Source organism: Notothenia rossii, assembly GCF_949606895.1.
Source record: "Notothenia rossii genome assembly, chromosome: 9".
NCBI lineage: Eukaryota > Metazoa > Chordata > Actinopteri > Perciformes > Nototheniidae > Notothenia > Notothenia rossii.
Window position 1 is genome coordinate 51,168,168 of NC_136907.1, and position 24,879 is coordinate 51,193,046.

The 24,879-nt window shown below is 43.2% G+C and overlaps 1 protein-coding gene and 2 long non-coding RNA genes across 8 annotated transcripts; 2 read left to right on the forward strand and 1 right to left on the reverse strand.

Moving 5' to 3' along the window:
* Positions 1-225: 225 nt before the first annotated feature.
* On the forward strand, positions 226-18,007 carry LOC307017846 (uncharacterized protein). 6 transcript variants are annotated; one of them, XM_079647709.1, is made up of 5 exons: positions 10,912-11,133; positions 15,269-15,371; positions 16,389-16,537; positions 16,628-16,702; positions 16,874-18,007. In XM_079647709.1, the coding sequence occupies exons 3-5, from the start codon at positions 16,412-16,414 to the stop codon at positions 16,976-16,978; spliced, it is 306 nt and encodes a 101-aa protein (XP_079503835.1). In that variant the 5' UTR covers positions 10,912-11,133; positions 15,269-15,371; positions 16,389-16,411; the 3' UTR covers positions 16,979-18,007. The 6 variants fall into 6 exon arrangements, with proteins under 6 accessions (XP_079503834.1, XP_079503835.1, XP_079503836.1 ...); XM_079647708.1 differs by lacking the exons at positions 10,912-11,133; positions 15,269-15,371 and adding an exon at positions 226-921; XM_079647710.1 differs by lacking the exon at positions 15,269-15,371.
* On the reverse strand, positions 11,969-22,315 carry LOC307017849. The gene is made up of 3 exons (XR_013802287.1): positions 18,529-22,315; positions 14,047-14,106; positions 11,969-13,699 (listed from the first exon to the last, which is right to left on the reverse strand). It is a non-coding gene; the product is annotated as an uncharacterized lncRNA (long non-coding RNA).
* LOC307017851 lies at positions 18,967-23,981 on the forward strand. Its single transcript, XR_013802289.1, has 4 exons — positions 18,967-19,095; positions 22,473-22,532; positions 22,672-22,855; positions 23,851-23,981. It is a non-coding gene; the product is annotated as an uncharacterized lncRNA (long non-coding RNA).
* Positions 23,982-24,879: the final 898 nt, after the last annotated feature.

Sequence of the window (24,879 nt, forward strand, 5' to 3'; positions counted from 1 at the left end):
CTTTTCCCTCCTCTCCGCGTCTTTTGGAATGCGATAATAAGATACACCTTTCTTCTTCCCACGCCTATTTGTGCAACCTGGTGCACAGCAGTTATCCACCATCCTCGACAGTCTGCCAGTGCCTGCCAATGAATTTACTGACGCGATTACTGCCAAAATGGCTGCCCCCTTCGTTTCTCGTCACGTGACCAGCATATGTGACATCATCCGCAGGAGCTCTATAGCCACGGACTCGAATGAGCGTGACACTGGCACGGTGACAGCTGAGACCTTCCAAGTCTCGCGGTGTAATATCGCGAGACCGCCTCCTCTGCCGGTGAGACGGGGTTGACAGGTGTAAACAAACCCAGGGGGAATTGACTCGTTTAACTGAGAATAATCATCAGGATGTTGCCATGTCTCTGTTAGACAAAGGAAGTCATACTTGCAGTCACGGAGGAGGTCCTGTAGAAGTAATCCCTTGCCAGTGAGGGAGCGGATGTTAAATAAGCCAAATTTGACGTCGGACTGCTGGTTGGAGAAGCCAACGTTAACCGACCTAGCCAGGCGAGTTAACGAGCTGTGATCCACCTTCCTACGGATGGTTCTCCGAGGGCGACGGCGGGTGGAAGACCAGATGGAGTTGATAGCAGTGGAGTCATCGATGTGGACACTTCGTCCGGCTCCGCGATGGGTGTACCTCCGATGAGGACGGCGGGCGATGTCCGGGAAGTAGTGCAGTACAGGCGGGGGATCAAGCCGGAGGAATCGAAACTGGAGGAGCTCCGTGCTCATATATTGGATCAGAGATGACGCTGGATAAATCACTATGGACAGGATAGTCCACAGGAGCACAGAGCTCACAGCGAGTTTGTAGATCCACATGATGCACGGGCAGATGTACGTTCACCGAACAGCAGTAGCAGTGGCCAGGTAACTCAGGTGAGTAGAACGCCAACACGCTAAATTTGAACAGTCTAGATCGTTTTGACAGTAGCCCAGAGTAGAGACCACCAGTATCCCGTTCGCCACAGATAGGTGATCTGCTGCAAGCTATACAGAGAATCGTAAAAACAATAAAAAAAGGCAACCGGAGAGCAGCGGCAACCGGAGAGCAGCGGCAGCTAGTCGCGCCAGCGTACACTTCTTCCGGTTCCGGAATCTTAACATCTCTAGTATATATGTGTGTGTGTGTGTGTGTGTGTGTGTGTGTGTGTGTGTGTGTGTGTGTGTGTGTGTATGTGTTTGTGTGTGTGTGTGTGTGTGTGTGTGTGTGTGTGTGTGTTTGTCTTTGTGTATGTCTTTGTGTATGTGTGTGTGTGCGTGCGTGTGTGTGTGTGTGTGTGTCATTTTACAGCTGAGCACATTTGCACTTGCATGATATTGCCTGGAAAAAAGTGGTCTAAGTTGCACAGTGTTGCCCTGAGGCAACGAACAAAAAAACATAGTTTTAGCTCATTAATAAATACATAATAAGTGTTTAAACTCATTCATGCACATGCATGTATTTTTTAACAACAGCGGTAATTAAAGTTTAAAGTAATCTACCATGGTGGGGCATCAGGGGAGTCTCAAAAAACGAAAAAAAGCGATCCATGCACAGAAAGCGGTTTGTGTTTGCAGGTTCAGGGGATTTAAACGGAAAACAAATATGTGAGGATCAAAAATACATATGTAAAACTTTTTTCTGTATTTTGATTTTATTTACATGTAGGCTACATGAAACGGAACACATTTGTGTGTGCATTGAAAAACACAAGTGTGGATCCGGAAATACAAGTGTGAATCCTTTTGCGGATCATGAAATACAAGTGTGAATCCTTCTGTGTGCAAGTGTGTATTATGAGACTACTGAGCCCTCTTTAGCCCCACAATTCTCCCTCAATAATATAATACATTGACCGTGCTTTACGTGAACTTCATAATGACACATGAAAGGACGGCAGGACTGTAATTTCCCGTGCTCAGTGAATGCAACAGAGGCATGAGACTAGACCAATCAGAGAGTTGCATGGAAATAAACGTGTGCTTGTGTCATTCAAGCTCGGCTCTGTGTGTGCGTGGCAATAGGCTAGCTAGCGCATTGAGAGAGAGAGAGAGAGAGAGAGAGAAAATGTCCTGTTCGGAAGAGAGAGAGGGAGAGAGGGGGACCTGGGACCGTGTTGTTAGCATCTGGTTAGCCAGCTGCACTAACGGACATAAGGAGCTGTTTGTTCCACAACAAGCTGGAGGAGGGTCCTCCTCTCAGACTGAGAGACTTAGGTGAGCTAAAGGACTCTCTTACCCAGAGGTCGCCTTAACCCAGTGGTTCTCAAACTTTTTCTGTCAGGCCCCCCCTTTGGAGAAAAAAAAAAGTCGGGCCCCCCCAAAACGAATAATCAGGCTCAGTGGCGGCGCCAGAGATTTATTTTGGGGGTGCTGTGGGGTAGCTTGACGTTTCATAGAGGGTGCTCAAACATTTAGGGTTTCCCATTAATGTACCGCTCGCTACAGTGGAATTTTCTACTGCAACAATCCCCACGCAAATACACAACGTACCCGCGACTGTTACAATGAAGGCTCGATATTCAGCTCACGGCATATAGGTGTAAGCAGGGATAAAGTGCTATTTTTATAGGTGATGTGTGGACGTCACATAGGGGGGTCTGGGGGCAAGCTTCCCCGGGAAGATTTATTTTTAAATATTGAAGTTAAAAGCATCAATCCAGGTGCACTTTGAGAGCGAAATGAAGAGATCTATGGATACATCTCTCAACACCCATATGAAACAGAAATGTAAACAGATTTACTTTTTCTTGATGGATATTTTACAAATCACCCTTTTAAACTTTATTCTTGTTTTACTGTCATATAGTATTTCATACCTGTTTTTCATTTATTCTCTTATTTTTTTATAACTATAATGATCATATAAACGTGTGCCTCGGAAATAATTATTTACATTAATGGTGACCAAAACATTTGAGACCCACTGAGATAACACTGAGAGAGTCCTTTAGCTCTCAGTCTGACAGGAGAGGACTCTCCTCCACTTTGTTGTTGAAAAAACTCCTTATATCCGTTAGCGTAGCTCGCTAGCACCAGAAGCTAACAACAACGATCTCCAGTACCGGTGCGCTCTCTCTCTCTCACGCGCACACAAAATGGCTCGTTCCACACACACACACAGAGCCGAGCTTTAATGAAACAGAGACCCAGACGTAATAGTACTGTACTGCATCATATTATTTTCGAATCAATAATTTTTCAAATTATGATTTTTATTTTATTTATTTTTTTTATCTTTTTTTTTATTTTTTTATAACCATTTTTCCTCCTGGTCTCTCGCGCCCCCCCTGGCATGCCTCTGCGCCCACCAGGGGGGGCGCGCCCCCCACTTTGAGAACCACTGCCTTAACCGAATATTTTCCGTCTATGACGGCTTTTTTTTAACAATGACGGAAAAATCTGAAAGCAGTCCGTCATTTTGACGGATTAGAACAAACTCAGAACAGCGCCAGAGTTTCCCCGCAGCAAGGCTCTGTTGTTATGCATGCCTGCCAAAAAGGAAATGATACCGTTTCTAAACCAAACTTTGACGTACAAATCATTGAAATGTCTGTGAGTTTTGGCTTTACGCGGTGCGCACTCCCGCGAGGTGCAGTGGGCATGCATAACACGGCGCTCACAGTTCACGAGCGTGCGCCCCGCCCCCCGTTGACAGTTCACGATCGTGCTCTTCATTTTTCAGAAGCTTCGGTTTGCACTCAATGTGAGGGGAAAGCGGAAATGGCATACAGGAAATAGAAAAAGATGTGCAACGAGAAAGTGTTCCCACCAGAAACATAACTCAAAAACATCAAAAGTAAACAATCTCATAAAAATAAAATTCACAACCCATTATAAATCGTAATTTATAACTATATTTACGTCTACATATTTTTTAACTCCGTTACACACACCCCCACTGAATTTTACTGAATATGAGCATAGACTACATAATAGTCACCTGTCATTACACCACATCACAGAATAAACAACACAGAGGGGTTTTACATAAAACAAACCAACATGAAATGTATCCCTTTAGGATGAAGTGGTATCAGAGCAGCGCGTATCTCTCAACTCAGCAACTGGTAACAGAGTGCCTTATACACCCCCACTAAAACCCCTACACATAGTGTAGTACAGCTCATCCCAAAAAAAGAAGAAAATCAGCAGAGTGTAACATCAAAGTCAATATCCCGGAAAACAAACAAAAATAGAAATAAACACATATTACTGTCCAAGACCCTTAAACAGTAAAAGCTCGAAATGCAGACCTTCAAACAGACTTAACATTAAACCTGACTGGTATAACGTCCTGTCGGGACATGGTCTGTATCAGTCTGTCCACGCGTTTGACCAGCCGGCCAAGTCGTGTTCTAAACTGAGTCTGCATAGTGGAAAGGAGAGACTGTGCTCGTGAAATCTGGTCAACGGAATTTAACACCTCTGGGTCAGTACCCCAAGTCACGGTGTCAGAGTCCGACAGTCCCACTTGCGATCGAGAGTCCACAGCAGTCACAAGCCCAGAAACACAGGATACAGTGTCACCCGGCAGAACCGAGATGCTTCGGGGGTTAGAGGACGTGCTCTGCAGGTCAGAAACATCAACTTCTGATGGACCTGGTGTGGACAGTTCTGTGATCCATGCTATGGTTCTCCTTTCAGAATCCACAGAGTTCGGACCAGTCAACGGGCTCTGACTTTCGCCATCAGGCACAGATGAGTTAATGTCACATTCAACATCAAGACTTCCACCGGCTGTACTAGGAGACACTCCACCACCCTGAGATTCGGACTCTTCATTTACCCTCACGAGGACAGCCTCTGAAGTTGACGAATCTGTAACAGGCTCGGATGAAGCAAGTTCAGATGTTTCACTAACGTCTGATCCGTCTCCAACAGGGAGAAAACTAACCAGCATCAACAGGTTCCTGTGGATAACTTTCTCCTGACCACTGACCGTGTCACGGATCCTGAATGTATGTGTCCTTTTGTTCATGTCCATGACAGTGTAGATAGTAGAGTCCCATCTGTCAGCAAGCTTCTTCTTGCCTCTGTCTCTCCTGTTGGCCATTAACACCCTGTCACCAACGTCAATGGTAGAGCCTTTCACTTTCCTGTTGTACTCTGTGCATGTCTGCGCTGCTCCTTTCCAGCATGAGCCTGAGCGACCTCCATTGCTTATTTCAGGTCAACAGCAAGACAGGCTACATATTTGTCGTAACTCATCACAGCAGAGTCATGGAAGACTGTACTAAAAAGCACATCAACAGATAGGCGAGGGACACGGCCAAACATGAGGTAGAAAGGCGCATATCCCGTTGTCTTGTGGGCTGTACAGTTGTACATGAATGTTAGGGTCTGTAACCGTCTTGGCCAGTCACTTTTCTCCTCAGGCGGCAATGCACGAATCATACCACCTAGGGTGTGGTTGAAACGTTCCACACTCCTCATTTCCCATGGGATGGTAGGGGGTTGTGTGTGACTTTCTGATGCCAGACACTCTGAGAAACTCACTTATGAGATGACTCTCAAAGTTAGCAACTTGATCACTATGGATCCTCTCAGGAAATCCATACACACAGAAGTACCGATCTCACAGCACTTTCGCGACTTGTTTAGCTGTTTGGTCCCGACAGGGAAATGCCTGAGCCATCTTTGTGAAATGGTCTGTTATTACTAGAACATCGATGGACTTGTTCTTGGAGTCTTCAGCTGACCAAAAGTCAATACAGACTAGTTCCAGCGGCCTTGTAGATGTTATACTCTCCAAAGGGGCTCTCCCATCAGGCTCAGCTGTCTTACTCACTATGCATCTCTGACAATGACGCACATAATCTCTCATGTCTCTGTCCAAACTTGGCCAAAAGAATCTCTGTCGTGTTCAACTAAGAGTTCTGGACTGGGCTTGGTGTCCGGCTCGGTCATGGACCCCTTGCAAAATGATTGTCTTGAGTGAATCAGGAACAACATACTGGAAACGTTTGGTTTTCGTCTTGTGGTCTCTCGAAACTCTGTACAAAACACCATCATTGACAACTAATTTGTCCCAGTGTTTGAGGCACTTTGTGACAGTAACAGGCTCTCTGAACTTCTCTCTCCTTGAAAGTCTCCGACGCCTCTCCACATAGAACAAGACACGAGAGAGGATTCTATCATCGAGTTGCTTGTCTCGAAGGTCTTTCTCTGTATAGGATGGCAGGGTACCCGAGCAAGGTGGAACCAACTGAGGTAAGTGTTGCAACACCTCAACAGGACGGAGTCTCGGACCAGAATCCCATTCAATATGCGACAGCAACACTGCTGCAACATCTTCCATCACAACAGACTGAGCCTGCACCTGAATTGGTGTGCACGTGGACTGAGGACTGCAGCTCCCTTGACGGTGTGAATCGTGACCACAAGATGACTTGAATGCATCTCGGACCAAAACACATGATACTTTAGAAACTTTGTTGAGAAGACCATCATAAGCATCCACAAGTAGTCTGTGTCCAACACTCTCTCTGACAAAGGGCACACGGCTAAGAGCATCAGCTACAACATTTTGCGGACCGGGAATATATTTGATGACAAAATCATAACTGGCCAGCTTGGCCACCCAGCGTTGCTCACAACAGTCCAGTTTTGTCTTTGTCAGGATATGAGTCAGCAGGTTATTGTCCGTCCAAACCGTGAACTTGTGGCCCTTTAGCCAATGACTAAACTTGTCACACACGGACCACTTCAGAGCCAGAAACTCCAACCGGTGCTCTGGATAGTTCTTCTGTGACTGAGAGATTGACTTGCTGGCGAAAGCAATGAGTCTGGCACGTGTATCACCCTCCTGGACTTGAGACAGAACAGCCCCTAATCCATCCAGGGATGCATCAGTTGACAACCAGAATGGACGGTTGAAGTCAGGGTGAGCCAGGACAGCACTGCAGATTAGTGAAGCCTTTAGGTCGCCAAACGACTGCTCCTGCTCATGAGTCCAATCAGACTCACACAACCTCCTGCTCGACACTTTGACGTTAGGCCGCTTACTCTTTCTTTTCACACCTTTCAACAGGTCAAACAGTGGCTTGGCAACAGCAGAGAACCGTGGCACGAAATGCTGATAATAATTGATCATCCCAAGGAAAGATCTTATCCTCTTCTGAGACGGTGTCTTGCCATCCTGCTCCATGAGGTCTGCACTCGTCATGTTCGTGATGCTCTCCACCTTAGATGGATCAGTTGAAACACCATTCTCACAAACGATATGGCTGAGAAACTTCACTGTTCTCCGCAGGAAGAAGCACTTCTTGGGGGATAGCTTCAAGTTGTGACCGCGTAGCCTGCTAAACACCATCTCCAGGCGATGTAGAGCTGTCTCCTCATCAGGTGCAAACACCAGCAAATCATCCAAGTAGCACAGCAAGCTCAGATAATTCTGGTCACCAAAGATACTGGTCATCATGCGCATGAAGCTGCCAGGGCTGTTGCATAGACCTTGTGGCAACCGGTTGTACTCGAACAGGCCCATTGGCGTTGTAAAGGCTGAGTACTTCTTGTCATCCTCGTGAAGGGGCATGTTGTAAAAACCCGAGGTCAAATCCATCGTACTGAACAGACAGTTGCCTCCCAATGCTGCCAAACAATCCCCTTGGTGGGGAAAAGGGTGGGCATCCTTCAGCGTCCTCTTGTTCAACCACCGAAAATCTGTGCAGATGCGGAGATCCCCATTTTCTTCCAAACTAGCACCAAAGGGGAAGCATATTCACTGGTTGATTTCCGGATTATCTCTTTCTCCTCCATCTCATTCAGCACTTGGCATAGTTTTTGGTACTGACCAGGGGGCACTCACCTGTATGGGAGCCTGAACGGTCTGTTGTCTGACAGGTGAATGGGGTGAACGAAAGCCTTTGCCTCACCACAGTCCAGTTTATGACGTGAAAACATGTCCTCATACTGTGGAACAAGGTCAGCCATCTTTCCAACACAATCCGCCGACACTTCACACGAGTCAATGTCAACATTACTGAGCCCAATCGACTTGAGTCGATCTTTGGCTGAATCTGTATCAGCAGCAGGCACACTTTTCTGCGTGTGACAGGACAGGCGATTATCCGAGCTCTCAGCAACATCCATGTCTTCGAGTGCAACACAGGAGAATAGATCAGCCAACTTAGCATTACGCCTCAGCAGAATAGACTTGGTTGTTGTGTTGACAAGCTTCATTGGAATCCAACTATCTCCCCAAAGTGCAACACAGGAGAATAGATCAGCCAACTTAGCATTACGCCTCAGCAGAATAGACTTGGTTGTTGTGTTGACAAGCTTCATTGGAATCCATCTATCTCCCCAAAGCGCGGTAACAAGCCTTGCAACCATGATGCCTCTGGGAATAGAGCGGGACAATGTCGGCTCTGTCATGACAGTACTGCCAGGTGAAATGACTGTGTTTTTGAGTAGTTTTTCCCATATGAGATACTCACGACCAGGTTCAAGACAAGTGGTTGAGTTACATCTGACTGTCCCAACCTTGAAGGGAACCTCCTCTCCTTTCCAGGGGTCCAAGCCTGACAGCATGGACAGGAAACGTTCAGTCTCTGGGTCAACAGTTGGACAAGGACTAGACACAGTCTTCCAATAGGACTCACAAAGCTTAGATTGACGCAGAACGTGTTTTATGACATTTGTTCCTAATATCAACTCATCGTGCTGCCCTGGGACTACAAGTATTGGAACCAGAATTTTACAGCCAAACACTTCCATTTCCACATCAAACGCACATTTAGGCTTAACACGTAGTCTGCCACATCCAATGAGAACCACATCTACATCAATGCGTTTTTGGTCAGTTATTACTCCAGCTTCTCTCAGTCTCACTTCAGCATTTTCACTAATGCTGCAGGCCATCGAACCACTATCCAACATGCCACCAATCACAGTGTCATTCATCATAACAGGTGTGTAGAAAAGACTGTCACTATTACCAACCCTGTGGATATTCTGATAGACAACAACAGAGCCATCACAAGAGTCTTTTACTGAATTGTAAACAGTCTCAGCATCTGACATATCATCAGTGTGGGAGCTAGTGACATGACCTGTACTTCCTCCCTCAGAATACAGGTCCGCTAGTTTCCCTGAGACTGGGAGCCTTTTGTGGGGCAGTTTGGTCTGGTGTGGCCAGGAGCAAAACAGCCAAAGCATAGTCTTTCAGACATACAATGTGAAGTGGTTGTGTGGCTAGCATCATTACAGACCTTGCAGGCAGGCTCTCTGGAACGTTTGCCACTTGAGCTGGGGTGAAACCTCCCACCTTGGGTCGGACGGGCTGTATCATGCTGCTGTACTTTGACCATCATTCCCTGAAAAATGTCCACCATCCTAGAGAGCAGCTTCTCCTCTGACTGTTGGAGATTTTGTGCCAGAGCTGGCACAGGAGCATAACATGCAGCAGAGCGGGGCTCGGACACAGCTGGTACGGGAGATGAGGAAGGGGAAGGGGAGTGAAACATATGCGGCTGAGATTGGGGAGAGAGGGACATAGGGCTCGGAGCCTGGCATTGCTCAGGTACTGCTGGGTTTCCATTAGTGAACTGAGCTGCTCGGAGGTGACAGTGGCAGTGTGACTTTTTAACTGACCGACATTAGCAGTCCTGCCGTTAGCTCTTATCTCCCTCTGATAATCATCAATCCTCAGCTGTACATCACGCGAAGTCCATTCGTGGATTGGTTTGCACTTTAAAACACAGACCCAACCCAGTGTCAGCATAACCATCCGGTTTAGCTGTTGAATGTCCCACTTCCCTACTACTAGCAAGGTCACTAAGCCAAGCACCTCTTCCTTTTGGCAAAATAGGACTTGAAAATGAATTTTCCATGTTCACTGACGAGACTGTTGATCATAAAATGTACTAGCGTTGTGTTTAACTTTTAAATAAAATGAATTAAGTATACATGGAAAGACACCGAGTAATACACTAAGGACAGGCAATGTAAAACATGAACCCTACAACCACATTCCTTCACAAACTAACCACACAATAAACTTGAGTGAAGATCATGATATCTGCACAGCATCCGCGGCGATGAGCATCAAACTGATCTGACGATCCGAAGGGTCACGGCATATGTGTAACGGGTCACAACCGTAAGCGACCTGTTATCGATCAGGAAATACAGCGAAGCATCTAGGTGTCTTTTCTGGCGTTTATTCTGAGAACAAAACACAATATTCTCTTTAAATCCACGCTGCACATCCTCCGCAGCACTCACTTCAATATGAGGGGAAAGCGGAAATGACATACAGCAAATAGAAAAAGATGTGCAACGGGAAAGTGTTACCACCAGAAACATAACTCAAAAACATCCAAAGTAAACAATCTCATAAAAATAAAATTCACAACCCATTATAAATCGTAATTTATAACTATATTTATGTCTACGCATTTTTTTAACTCCGTTACATTCACATATACTGAGAATTATAACAACATTGGCCAAGTAACAGTTTGCGCTTTAACTTACAACGACCCCTGAAAGATCTCGCGAGAATGTGTATAAATTAGGGCTGTCAAACGATTAAAATGTTTAATCGGATTAATCACAGTTTAAAAATTAATTAATCATGATTAATCACCATTCGAACTATGTCCAAAATATGCCATTTCTTTATGTATATTGTTGTGGGAATGGAAGGATAAATGAAAAAAGGCGGATATATCCACTTCACATACAGTATAGTATGTATGTTTATTATAACATTTCTCTGTGTGTCAAAATGAAAGACAGCCCACACACCTATCAATCATCAAACCGTGGGGGTCTTAATTCATTACGTGTTGATTTCTATCAACGGGGGGTAATTCAGGAAAGTCGACGGGGGGGGGGGCTAGTGGAGTACTTCGTGACCACAGATTGTGAACGTTGTGATCAGCTGTTTTAGCGCAGTTCTCCAGTGAATGGGGGGGGGGGGAGTCTCCCTCCGCAGCCGGTTGGCGTAGTTTTGGCACAATTCCGTTGTACAGACCGACGTTAACAGCAGCCCTGTCTGTGCACACGGAGACCGACTCTGTCGTCCGGTGATCTAACCGCCTTCTGGAAAAGCTTCACAAGTACGTCGGTACGCAAATGCGCTTTGTGACACAAGTGACGGTAAGCATTTCAGATTACGCACATAACCTGCATACGAGTTATTTGCACCCCTGTACTACAACAAAAGTATTTCCGTCGGGACTTCCTGCAACAACACCACGCCGTTATCTTGATTCTGATTGGCCATAAGACATTATCAAAGATGTTCTATTGAGAAGACGATCACTACGTGACAAAAGTTTTCAAAACCGTTTCTGGTCTTCGGTATTTCCAGACAAGTGGCTACTGAAATCAATCTTACTAACTGCTGTCTGTGCAATTCTCGGCGCGAGTTGGCGGACTTTATTTTGCTTACTTTAACATCATTTTTCATGGTGGGGCTAAGCCATTTCCTGGTATGGGTGTAGCCTACCCCAGCCATACCCTGGCGTTGCCACTGGTGGGATGTATGGGGCGGGCCATTCTGCACATGCGTTAAATGCGTTAAATATTTTAACGCAATTAATTCAAAAAATTAATTAAGAAATGTTACCATAGTATGTACCATGGTATACCATGGGTAGTACCATGGTACCTCAGATTTTACCATAGTGTACCATAGTACGTACCATGGTATACCATGGTACCTCAGATTTTACCATAGTGTACCATAGTACGTACCATGGTACCTCAGATTTTACCATAGTGTACCATAGTACGTACCATGGTATACCATGGTACCTCAGATTTGACCATAGTGTACCATAGTACGTACCATGGTACCTCAGATTTGACCATAGTGTACCATAGTACGTACCATGGTATACCATGGTACCTCAGATTTGACCATAGTGTACCATAGTACGTACCATGGTACCTCAGATTTGACCATAGTGTACCATAGTACGTACCATGGTATGCCATGGTACCTCAGATTTTACCATAGTGTACCATGATGCATACCATGGTATAACCCTGGTACAGTGGTACATACCGTTGTACCACAGCTCTTACCATGGTACGTACCATGGTACCTCCGATACTATAGTACATGCCGCGGTACCTCAGATAACTGGTACTCCATAGAGTATTCAAATGGTACTACAGACATTACCATGGTATGTATCATGATAATCACTCAAGTCCCATTGTATGCATTTTCTTTTCTTTTTTTATGTGAATGCAGGTCTTATACCTTGTTTAGTATTTTTCATTGCTGGTTTTAGTTGGTTTCCCTTTAGGTAACATATATTTTCATGTTCTTTTTCAACACATCTTCACACAAAATAGCCAAAGAATTACACTTTAGATAAAGATTTTTTCAATGTTGTTATTGAATGAGACAACTGAGTTCATACAGCGCTTCAATGAGGCGTTTTACTCACATATTTAGAAATATATCCATACAGATTTACCCACACTGACACAAACACACATGCATTACAAAATACAGTTAATGATCAAACAGTGAGTTATAAAAAAACAATAATAGCATAAAGAAAAACACATTTAAATCATCATATATGTACATAACAGTTTGTGCTAGCCCTCAACATTTAACTTGTCTCAAATACAGGCATTTTCATCACATATAGCTTACCCCATGTTCAATTGCAATACATTTAGCTACTATGTCCTCACATGTCAATACACACAATTCATTGGAGATCTTTACAAGAAATTTTGCAATGTTAGTATGGATCTCTGCATCATAGATAGCTGGCTGTATGTGCTCCTGATGCAATGGCTTGTAGAAAACAAGAAGTTCTCTGCAACAACAGTTTGCACCTCTTTCACAGTTGCAGGGTTTTGGTACAACAACCAAGGACTCTACCATACCAAACCAATTTGAGGTTTCTATTACTGAATTATTTCTTTTGAAATGCATTCTGTAGTCCCTGGTAGTGACTCAAATGTTTTTATACACACAACGCTTATATTCAGTTACACTATTATGATGTTGGTACCTTGTGGGTGTACCACTGTTTTGCAGTGCAGCAATCTCCCTCACATTTAACAGTCTGTGAGAGCCACATCCTAAAGTGACTAAATGTTCTCATATGCAGTTTTGCTGACTTCGTAACAATGTTACAACTGGTCAGGTAAAATAAAAAATCTTGCATTTCTCTGCTTGAATCCTGGAGTAAAGCATTTACTTTATCATTTTCTTACAACTTTCTGATATGAAAATAATCAACAACATTTTATAGTTTCAGTGTGATCTTGATGATGTAATCATAAACAGTTGGCTCTGATTTAGTGTCATGCTGTTAACATTACATGCTCTGTCCTAAATAAACGTATACAGCTATACTCCATTGTGTCCAAAATAAGCACTATATTGTTACCTCCAGAAATGCTAAACTGTTTGCTAAGCAGAGGACTGAGAGGAGATACATTTTTGCCAATAATGAAAACAATCTTACACACCATTACATCTTCGCCTGCACTTTCATCTGAAGTGTTTGTGCCTCTGTCAGAGTTCTGTTATAGAAGAGCAGCAGAAGTCATAGTTAAGCCAAACACCAGTTTGTTTTTCTGGAACAAAGTGGAACTGCCCAAATTATACCATTTCATGGTTTGGATCTTCCCCTCCGTCCTCTGATGACCCTCCAGACAGGTGGCCAGCCTGAGAGACAGCAAAAGGCTATAAGATAAGATGGATCGTTATTGATGCCCATAGGGAATGCAGGTGTTATAGCATGCAGCAACAGAATATATTTAATTGGGAAGGTAGCAGTGTGGGTGAAAGTCTTATGTGCATACAGTGAAAATAATATTAATGTTAACTGTAAGTTATAAAATAACTCCTGATACATTTTGTTAAATATTTGTAACCCAACGTCTTTTTTGTCAGATAAATCTGCATTCTTATCATCATAGAAAACTGTGTTGTCTCTTACTGCTACCTGTAATATAGCAAACGTCATGGATTTTAACAGAATAAATTATTTTTGTAATAAGTAAAACAATCCCTGCATATTTATGTTGTACCATTTCATGTTGTTGATCTGTTCCTTTGTCGTCTGCAGCCATCTCTACTTCATCGTCACTCTGAGAGACAGAAAAGTAGAAATCAAATTAATTCAATAAAAAAAGAGGGGCTATTCCTGAGGCAGGCATCATAAAAAGAGCATTCAAGAAGGATACAAAAAGTAGTGGATCAGTCAATGCAAAAAACTACCATTTCATGATGTGGATCCTCCCCTCTGTCATCTGATGATCTGAGCTGCAGTGAGCCGTTTAGTGGAGAAAGTGAATACTGCTGAATACACATACTTTACAGAGATGCTGTATGCAAAAACCAATGTGAGTTTGGAAAATTGCACAGTATTTTTCTATTTAAGTATACCTCAACAATGGAATTATGATCAGTGGAAATGGCCATGACATGTGAACTTTGAAGTAAAATGCTTCAATCTGGTGCACTTTAAGCAGAATTACGACTAGATCTAGGGGGTTCGACACTAAACACCCATATGAAAAAGATTGGTTTACATTTTATTAATCAAATAAGTATGTGAACATAACCAATAACCTACCATAGCCAATAACAAATAAATGTAACTTATTTTATTTGTGTTGTTCATTCATATCTTATTTGACCTATTAACATTTATTTATTCGTGCATTTTTCTTAATCTCTCCAGTTTAAAACAATATTTTTGGTTTACTGTCCTATAGTATACATTGAAATGATTTAAAAACTGTTTTATCCCAATAATTATAAAGGAGTGCCTTGGAAATATTTGTTTTCATAAATTGTGACCAAACCGTTTGAGCCACTGAGATAACTTAGACTAAAGTGAACTATCTAAACACTCAGAGTCCTTTAACTCACTGAGCTGTAGTTATCAGCCTCTCAGTCTGACTGGAGAGGACTCTCCCTCCACATTATTGTAGAAACGTCTTCTTCTAATATCCGTTAGAGCAGCTAGCACCAGATTCTAATAACAACAGCGCCGGTACCGGTGCACCCTCCCTCTCTCCCTCATTCGCTCCCAAGCTCACTCGCACTTTGGCTGTTAGCTGCGGGCGCCAGATAAGCCAACATCCCCCATTTTCATCACTTACAGCGTCCATCGTACAGGGCAAATGAAAAGTGTAACCGGGGTCAAAAAAGGGTGTTACATTTACTTAATTATGAATGTTGTTATATCAAGGCCGAAAATTAGGATGAGTACCAACGGTCAAAAATGTTTTTCTACCAGCGCAGCGCCTCCCCAGATCTGGCGCCCTAGGCGAACATCAGTAACGCCAGTGCTACGGGCCGGCCCTGGTTGCTAGGATACAGACCGCAGTGCCAACTGCAATTTCCGGTTTGTACTTTGTTACCACTGCTTGTTGGGCTACTTTTAATCTAAACATGTATGGGCTATATGAATTTAGCAATAATACTATTGAAGTTGGCCGGTTAAATCTAATTGAGGGGGAGTACGATCCGTGTGTGGAAAAGTAATATCTTGTGCGGTGGCCCCAAAATGGGAAGAAGATAGCTTGGACTGCGAAAGTCTTATCAACTGGCGGTAAATTGGCATATTTAAATAGATTATACAGTTTATCATTATTATTAACAGTTGTTAAGCCTATGTTTTATTTGTTAATATATAGCAGTGGCGGCTGGTCAATAGAGGTGCTAGGATGGAAAGTATTTATAATAAGTACAATACTGTTTAATATATAACATCTAAACCGTTGTTTCATTAGAATCATTACCCTCTCTCGTCTGGGAAGCACCCCAGCGCACCAGCAGCCAACCGCTGATCGTTGCTCCCCGAAAAATATGGCAGCACATTTCAGCTCAGCGTCCTTAGATCTGTTAAATGAAACGCGCTCTATAAATCCGTTCTAAAGTTATTATTAAAAATAAAAAAGTGTGTTTTTTATCTAAGAAAGTGTCGCCCATTGGAAACAGTAATTAGTAAAAAAATATACTTATATTCTTCAGAAAGATTATATCAAAAAAGTAGCCCTCCATAGAGTTCATTATCCTTCAGGTATAGCTCTCAGTTTCAAAGAGGTTGCAGACCCCTGGTATAAAATATGCCCCCATCCCCCCCATCTTCCACAGCCCCGCCTAAAATATTTTTCACCAGCTACCACTAATATATAGTTTAAATCACCTGGCTACATAGGTATTATCAGCTAAGTATCATAAGTATACTAATGGGTGTAGCATGACCATATGTTATATTTTCCTATACAGAGTATCATTACCAACATTTTGTCATGTAAGCAGACAATGTGACTCACATACAAATGTTGATGTACCCTATATATATATATATATGGATTGTACAAAGTAATAGGCTGAATATCTTTGTTGCTTCCAATAGATGACAAAGGTGCACTCCTTAAGATGAGGAACCGGCTGGTGGAAGGAAAGGAACTGTTGGTGCAAGATGGGCCAATGGGAAAAGGCAAGAGGGCAAAGAAAAGGAGGCCTTTTCTGGAGGAGGAGGACGACGACGTTGAACAGTCAGAGGTGAGTTATTCAAAATCGAAAAACCACCACTTTATGAAGATACACACACAACCAAAACAAATATTTATGTATGTTGTTGTCTGTTCTCAGGAGAGACCAAGCAAAAAATCAAGGCCGGAGTCATCGTCGTCAGACATTATAAAAAAATACAAGGATCTTCAGAAGGTATGTATCTGTTTTATACTAAGTCCAAAGTGCAGTGACCTAAATGTACTGTGCAATACATACCTGGCTGCTAAATCTCAAAACACAAGTACATTTATTTAGAACTAACTTTCCACCACTGGCTTTTAAACCTAACCTTTTTTTTTTTTTTAATGGTGTGCTTTTTGATAGGCCCAAGAGGTGAACGACAATAGTTACCAGAGGACGTTGGAGGAAAGGGTTGCTGCACTGGAGAGGGAGAATTATTCCCTCAGGAATGTTTCTCAACCATTCTAAATCAATTTTTGCCAGACATGGCCTACCTACCACAGTAGTGAGTGACAACGGACCGTGTTTCAACAGCAGAGAGTAGCAAGAATTTGCTGAACAGTACGACTTTAAGCATGTGACCTCAAGTCCTCATTATCCACAGTCAAATGGGAAAGCTGAAAAGGGAGTTCACATTCTCAAGCAACTTCTAAAGAAAGCTGATGAGAGTGGCTCAGACCCATACCTCGCTTTACTCAGCTACAGAGCCTCACCTCTGGAGTGTGGACTGTCACCTGCTGAACTTCTGATGAATCGTAAGTTACGCACCACACTGCCAAGCTATTCAAAGCAAAAGAGACACCCAAAGCTGCAACACCAACTACAACAACAAAAGATGAAGCAGAAAACATGCTATGACAGAACAGCTAAGCAGCTTCCATTACTATCAAGTAATGACACCGTCAGGATTGAGGGTCCTGATGGATGGAGAACTAAAGCCACTGTTCTTCAGGAAGTAGCACCGCGATCCTTCACTGTGAGGACAGAGGAAGGACAAATCTTCAGACGCAATCGTCGCAGTCTTATGAAAACAAAAGAGGCTGGTCAACAGCTCAGTGAATCCATCATTGAGTCTGAGTCCACACCTTCACCACAGACAGACTGTGACACTAACACTCCAAGTGAACATGTGGTCAAAAGATCTACAAGGGAAATCAGAAAACCAGATAGACTGAATCTGTAATTGAGAGACTGGTTTAATGGATGTTAAAATGGTGTAAATGTTTAGAAAATGTTCAAGTTTGTGCTAGTTAGCAGTCTGAGTACATTAGACGAGATGTTTATTTGTTATGGCATGGTAGAGAAATCAAAATGTTTGGTTAAAATTGATGTGGCACTATTTGTTTATATTACCTCAAAGAAAGGGGGATGTGTTGATTAGATAGATACACACTCCTACCACAAGGTGTCGCCACATAGTTGTGACCTATGTTTGAATACAGATGTACGGTAAGGGACCGGAACAAGAGCTTCATTAAAAACTTGGCTAACACTTAAGCATGGAGCACGAGTCAGTTCATTAATAGATCAACAAACAAAACAGTTCTTGGTTATAAATCAAGTAGATGATTATTGATTTAACTTTTTGATTTAAAAGTGCAATCATTACCTAAACATAATTGTTTAAATATCCAAATTAGAACTCATAACATTTAATTATATTTCCCCATATTTATATTCCTTTTTGCCATGGCATTGTTTCTTGTTAACCAATTTAGTCCACGTTAAGGCGTTAAGGGTTTTCGCTATGAGTGGTCGCATTTTCGAGAGCTCCCGCTTTGGAGGTTATTCCTCACGATTTTTTACATATTTCATCCTCATGACAATATGGATTATGGACTCCTACCTCAACTCATCAATGAGGCAACATCACTTAGAGAAGGAGAGTAATAAAAGCGGGGATAAAATGATCCACAATGACTTGTACCTTCTCAACGGCTGGGAAAGGAAACACCTCGCTTTTGGAAGTGCAAGCATTCATGCATTATTAACTGCAAACCCGACGTGAAAGTACTTACCCCCGTCAGGCAAATTAGACCGAAGAAGTATGATCGTCTTGGTCTTATTGTTAGCGGGAGACATCCATCTGAATCCGGGCCCGTTGCCGACAAGAAGCCAGTCCTGCAGGCTCGAGGAGCTAGCATCACAACTAGCATCACAACTAGCATCTCTTCCGCTGCAGCAACAATTACGCGACGACAACAGAGACCGTGGAGACAGCGGAGACCGAGGAATCAACGGAGACTTCGAAATTCCCCCGGGGACGCCTCGGCAGAAAGACACGCATGAGGCAGTGACGAGAGGAAGTGAACCGAGATCCGAGGGAACAAATATCCGCCATGTTGTTAGCCACCCTGCTAGCATATCAACGGCTAAAGCTACAACGGAGCCTCCCTCCCCCCACCACCCCACCGCTCCAAGCAACACGGCAGGCCGCAAGCCGGTTGCTGTAATGGACAAAGACAAATATCTGCAAGCTGACGACATTGTGCATTTAAGCATTAAAAATGGACTACATATTTTTCATCTGAACACTAACAGCCTGAGACACAAACTGGCTGAACTCAGGCAGCTATTCATGAACGGTAAGGCAAGCATATTATGCTTTTCTGAGACCAAATTGGACAATTCCATTACAGATTCAGAGATTGAAATTGAAGATGATCTTGTAGTGAGAAGGGACAGGAACGTGAATGGAGGTGGTGTCTGCATGTACATACATAAAGACACCAATTTCAAAAACCATACTGACCTGCATCATGAAAATATTGAATCTGAGTGGGTTGAAATTCTTTTTGACAATGCTAAATCTGTAATAGTCGGGACAATCTATAGACCACCGGAACAGAGTGACTTTTATGATACATTAGATGGGTGTTTGGCTGAGGTGGGGGATGTAGAGACAATTATTATTGGAGACTGGAACACGGATATGCAACGTAAAGACATGTCCGTCTTCAAGTCCTTCAGTAGGATTTGTGATATGCACGGTTTCAGCCAGCTAATCACCCAAACCACCCGGGTATGTGAAACAACACAGACTACCATTGATCTCTTTCTGACCTCTGACAAGTCCAAGATCTCCAGTAAAGGGGTTATAGCATGTGGTTTAAGTGATCATTATATGATATTCTGTACCCACAAAAGGCTAAAACAAAAGGCCGGCTGTCACAAAACAGTCATATCTAGAGACCTCAAAAACTACTCTAGCGAGGCCTTTAACCTAGAACTGGAGAGCCTGGACTGGTCAGATGAGCTCGGTGGTACGCAAGTTGAAGAAACATGGCTTGGTTTCAAAAATAAATTCTCTGCAATACTCAATGATTTGGCCCCCCTAAGAACAACCAGGGTAAAAAATCGCGCAGAGCCGTGGATGCACTCCGGCATACTGACCGCCATGAAAACCAGAGACAAAAAATGCTCTGAGTTTCATAAAAGTCAGTCAATGATTTCCAAAAGCACGAGCAGTGAACTCCTGGCCCACGTGACTGAGCTAAAAATTAAAAGGAACAGACTAAGAAATGACGTAAGCTCCATGATCAAAACTGCCAAAAAGAATTTCATCAATGTCAAAACTGAGGAAAACAAAAATAAACCCTGTGAACTTTGGAAATTACTCAATAACCAGCTTGGCTGCAGTAAAAAACTCAAAACGAGATTTTCGAACTTAAACATAAAGACAGATAACAGGCTCATCACAGACAAACTGGACGTGGCCAAGTACTTGAACATTTTTTTCACAAACATAGCCACAACTCTTGTAAATAAATTACCCTCCCACTCAGGGCTTTTTGGAGTAGATCACATCATGACCTACTACAAAAACCTAGGGGTACGCAAAGATGATTTCAGTCTAGCAAGGGTAACATCAGCAGAGGTACTCATTAAACTGAGCGCCCTCCAACCTAACAAGGCCACTGGCCACGACAATATCCCCTCCAAATTCCTCAGACACAGCAACCGCCATCTCACCAGTCATAGCTCACATAATTAACCTCTCCATAAAACAGGGAAAAGTACCCAAAGACTTCAAAATTGCAAGAGTAACCCCCCTGCACAAAAAGGGCAGCAAATTGGACCCAGGCAACTTCCGCCCTGTTTCTATACTTACCTCCATCTCGAAAGTCATGGGAAAAATAGTATATGAGCAGGTCGAAAAGTACCTCGCGGACAAGAAACAAATCTATGAATTTCAATCTGGCTTTAGAACATCCCACTCCACTGACACATGCCTTCTTTATTTAAACGACCACATCAAACAAGAGGTGGACGTGGGCAAATACTGCGGCATGGTGATGCTGGACCTGCAAAAGGCTTTCGACACTGTCAATCACCCCATTCTGATTGACAAGCTAAAAGCAATTGGTTTTGATAAACTATCGGTGAGCTGGATGCAATCCTACCTGTAGGGGAGAGAACAGATGGTGGAGGTAAACGGTACTCTGTCCCCCCCCCTCCCAGTGAGCTGTGGTGTTCCACAAGGAAGCATATTAGGTCCGTTACTGTTCCTAATTTATGCAAATGACATGTCATCAGCATGTGACTGCAACTTGTTCCTGTTCGCGGACGACTCAGCCCTGCTGGTCTCTGACAGGAGCAGATTGCAGGTTGAAAAAACCCTCAGCTCCGAGCTCGGCAGAATCTGCACCTTGCTCGCCGATAATAAATTATCATTACACCTGGGTAAAACAGAGTCCATTCTCTTCGGTTCGAAACATAATCTCAGCTAATCCGACGACTTCTCAGTTGCAGTGGGTGACATTATTGTCACAAGTAAGAAGGAAATTACATGCCTAGGATCTATTCTTGAGGCAAACCTCTCCTGTGACAAAATGGCATCCAATGTAATAAAAAAAGTCAATCAAAGAACTAGATTCCTATACCGGATCTCCTCTCTGGTAAACAAAAACACCCTGAAAACTCTGGCAGGAGCACTCATTCAAGGGTACTATGACTCTGCTTGCACGTCATGGTACCATAGCACCTCCAAGGCGCTAAAAATAAAACTTCAAACATCACAAAATAAACTGGTCAGACTACTGCTTGACCTTTCATCTAGAACCCACCTCACCTCTGCCCACTTTGACAACCTAGGATGGCTTAGAGTAGACGACAGAGTACAGCTACTTGCAATGGGCCTGGTCTACAAGATCCACTACACCTCTATGGTACCCATGTACATGTCAAAATTCTTCCCAAAGGTCAAGGAATACCATGATCATAACACCAGAGGGAGCTCCACAAATCATGTAAAACCCAGATTTGGCACAAAAAAAGGGGAATACACGTTTCGCAATTATGCCACATCAAGGTGGAACGCTCTTCCCACTACTGTAAAGGAAAGTAAAACTATATTTACCTTCAAAACCTCTCTTAAAGAGCACCTTCGGGGGAGAGCATTGCAAAACTGGCTCCGGTAATGGTACAAATCTCAACCTGTCGTACAATGGACAGCTTCCCCCCCCATCTATGTATATACTCGTATTTTAGACTCTGTTACTAACTGTATATCTGTAGACTTGGTATGTCTTAAATGTCTGGTTAGGATGTATTAGAACGAAATCTAAAATGAAATTTGTAAATAAGCCATCTGTATGTAAAAAACCACCTGTATGTAAATTGTAAATAAGCCATCTGTATGTCAAATATGTCTTGTATGTCTTAAATGATATGATGAATTGGAAATGGGGGACCCTGATGTAAACAAGACGAAAGTCTTTCTCTGGTCTGCATCCCCTTAACAATTGTATGTTTTGAGCTGTACTGTACTGTACCCAATATACAAGCTGTTAATAAACTTTTCAATCAATCAATCAATCAATCAAGGCCACGTTGCTCCGGCTTTTCATCCTGTGCCTGATGTTCTGTCTGTGTGTGTACCTGTCTGTCTGTATGTCTGTGTATCTTCTCTATAGTTTCTTATTAGTAACAAAGATTATTGTGTGTTTTTCTAAATATGCAGTCTTCCACAACACATCTGCCTTTGGAGGATGGTGGGATTTCCACCGATGCTGTCTGTCTGGTAAGTTTCATATTGTCTAATAAGTATACTATCAAGTTGATTTGGATGATTTTAATTGTTGTCTTAGAAACACATTAGTGCTATTTCAAATCATGTCCTGATAATATGACAAGGTGTGTTACTTATTTTATGTTCTTAGGATATTAAACAGGCTATTCAAGATCGGTGCAACAAGGCCACAGCAGCGAAGTACACTAACGACCTGATGCATGGTCTGTACAACAATCAGTATATGGCTGCTCACAGCGTGACTGGGCTTGGGGCATCAAGCAGGGGGGAGACACGACCATCCCTTCCTTCTGCTGAACTCACCAAGATTGTTTGTAAGTAATTAGTGTGGCCGCGAGCTGTTTTGTGCCATCAGCACATGGTGTTATTTTTGTATATTAAAATGAAGCGTGAGCTGTGTGCTCGAGTCTTCCTGTCTGTCGGCTGAACTCTGCTGCTCCGCGATGAGGGTCCCCTCGTTTCCACCGGGTTCGTCTGCGGTGCGTTAAGGCCGCGTTGCGGCTGCGCACTCTAGTCTAGTCAATGGGTGCTATTCCACCAGAGGCGCCGCGTTACGGCTCAGAAGCGTCCCAGAAGCGGCTCGCCGCTGGGCTCCGCTTGAAATAGGATTGAAGTCTATTTTTCGACGCGACGCAGCCGTAAGGTAATGTCGGGCAGGAAGTGGAACGTTCAGAGCACAAACTCATTTTGCAGACCCTATCCCTCCGTAGTCGTTCAAGTAGGAGGAGAAATGCCAGCGTTCTCCTCCGGTTTACAGGCACTGTGTAAATGATATATATAGAATAATGATGATGATTTTACCACTAAAATACAGCAACACATCTTTGATTCATGTCGTTTATAGCTGGGATATTATAATTATTATTAACTTTGTCTGTACAAAGTAGCCTGTCCAGGAAATATGCCCAAATCAACAAGAACTGCGAGCCGGCATGCAAGACGCTCCGCTTCCGTAATGCTTCTGAAACGCGCCCGGTAGGGTGTGACACCGGAGGAGGCCGGACCAAAACCGCGGCGCAGCCGTTACGCGACGCAGACGGACCCGGTGGAATCGAGGGCTGAAGTCGAATAGTCCATTTAGTTTAGGAACCTTCCTAACCGAGTGAAATTACCCGTTATTCCTAATTTTAAAGCCGATATTCCGTGGGGTGGGGGGGTCGGGGGCGGATCCTTGTCACCTTTTTCATACCTGATGAGTTTGCATCCCTGCTGTCTGTCTGTCTGATTGACTGTCTGTCTGTCTGTCTGTCTTTGTAGTCTGTCTCTTCATCTGTTAATTCTCCTTTTCTTTATTTCTTTCTCTCTTTAGGTGAAGTTAAATCTGTCTTCAAAGAGAAGACAGAGGCGGAGATCAAGGGCTACATACGCCAGAAACAAATTCGGCGAAGATCCTCAAAAGAAAAACATTTTACAGAATTCAATTTGTTCGGCCACGTTAGGCCATTATGTTTTTTTCATTCAATATTGTATATTCTGTGTCAATTAAAAATGTTAATACATGTTAATACATGTTGAGTCCATGTATTATTTGTATTTGCCTCAGTCCATTATTTTTATTTGATATAGCCTACCATTGTACATTCTACAGTATCTACAGTTCAGTACAGGTATGACACAAATACAAGAACATATGTATTTACCATGGTAATTGTTATGGTGCCCTCCAACAGCCATATGAAATGTTACCATAGTACTCGTACCATAGTACCATGGTATATTTACCATAGTACATGTATCATGGTATATTTACCATGGTACATGTACTATGGTATATTTACCACGGTACATGTACCACAGTATTTTTTTACAGATAGTACCATGGTATATTTTATAGTACCATGGTATTTGTTCCATAGCACATATATTAATGTACCATGGTAAAATCTGTCAAAAATACCATGGTACATGTACCATGGTAAATATACCATGGTACTATGGTACAAGTACTATGGTAAAATGTCTTATGGGTATCGCCGTTAATGCGACAATTTTGACAGCATTAGTATAAATATATAGATACATTTTTATAACAAAACAATGGGGTTGCTAAGCCGTTGCTAGGCCAATTGTTGGAGTTGCTATAGCAACTCCAAGCTACCCCCTGGCGCCGCCCCATCCACACAGCGGCGTGCGTTGACGCTTGGCGGTGGGTTTATCTGAAGCTTGGGGATTTTTTGCGAGTAACACGACCAACAGCCAATCACATGAATCTCCCGCCCCCGACATACAAAGCAATAGCAATGTTAAAACGAAGTAAACTGGATATAAAATCCCCAAACAGGCGAAAACCTACCGGTTTCACCCACTGTCTCTGCCACCTCCCTCCATGCCTGGCTCC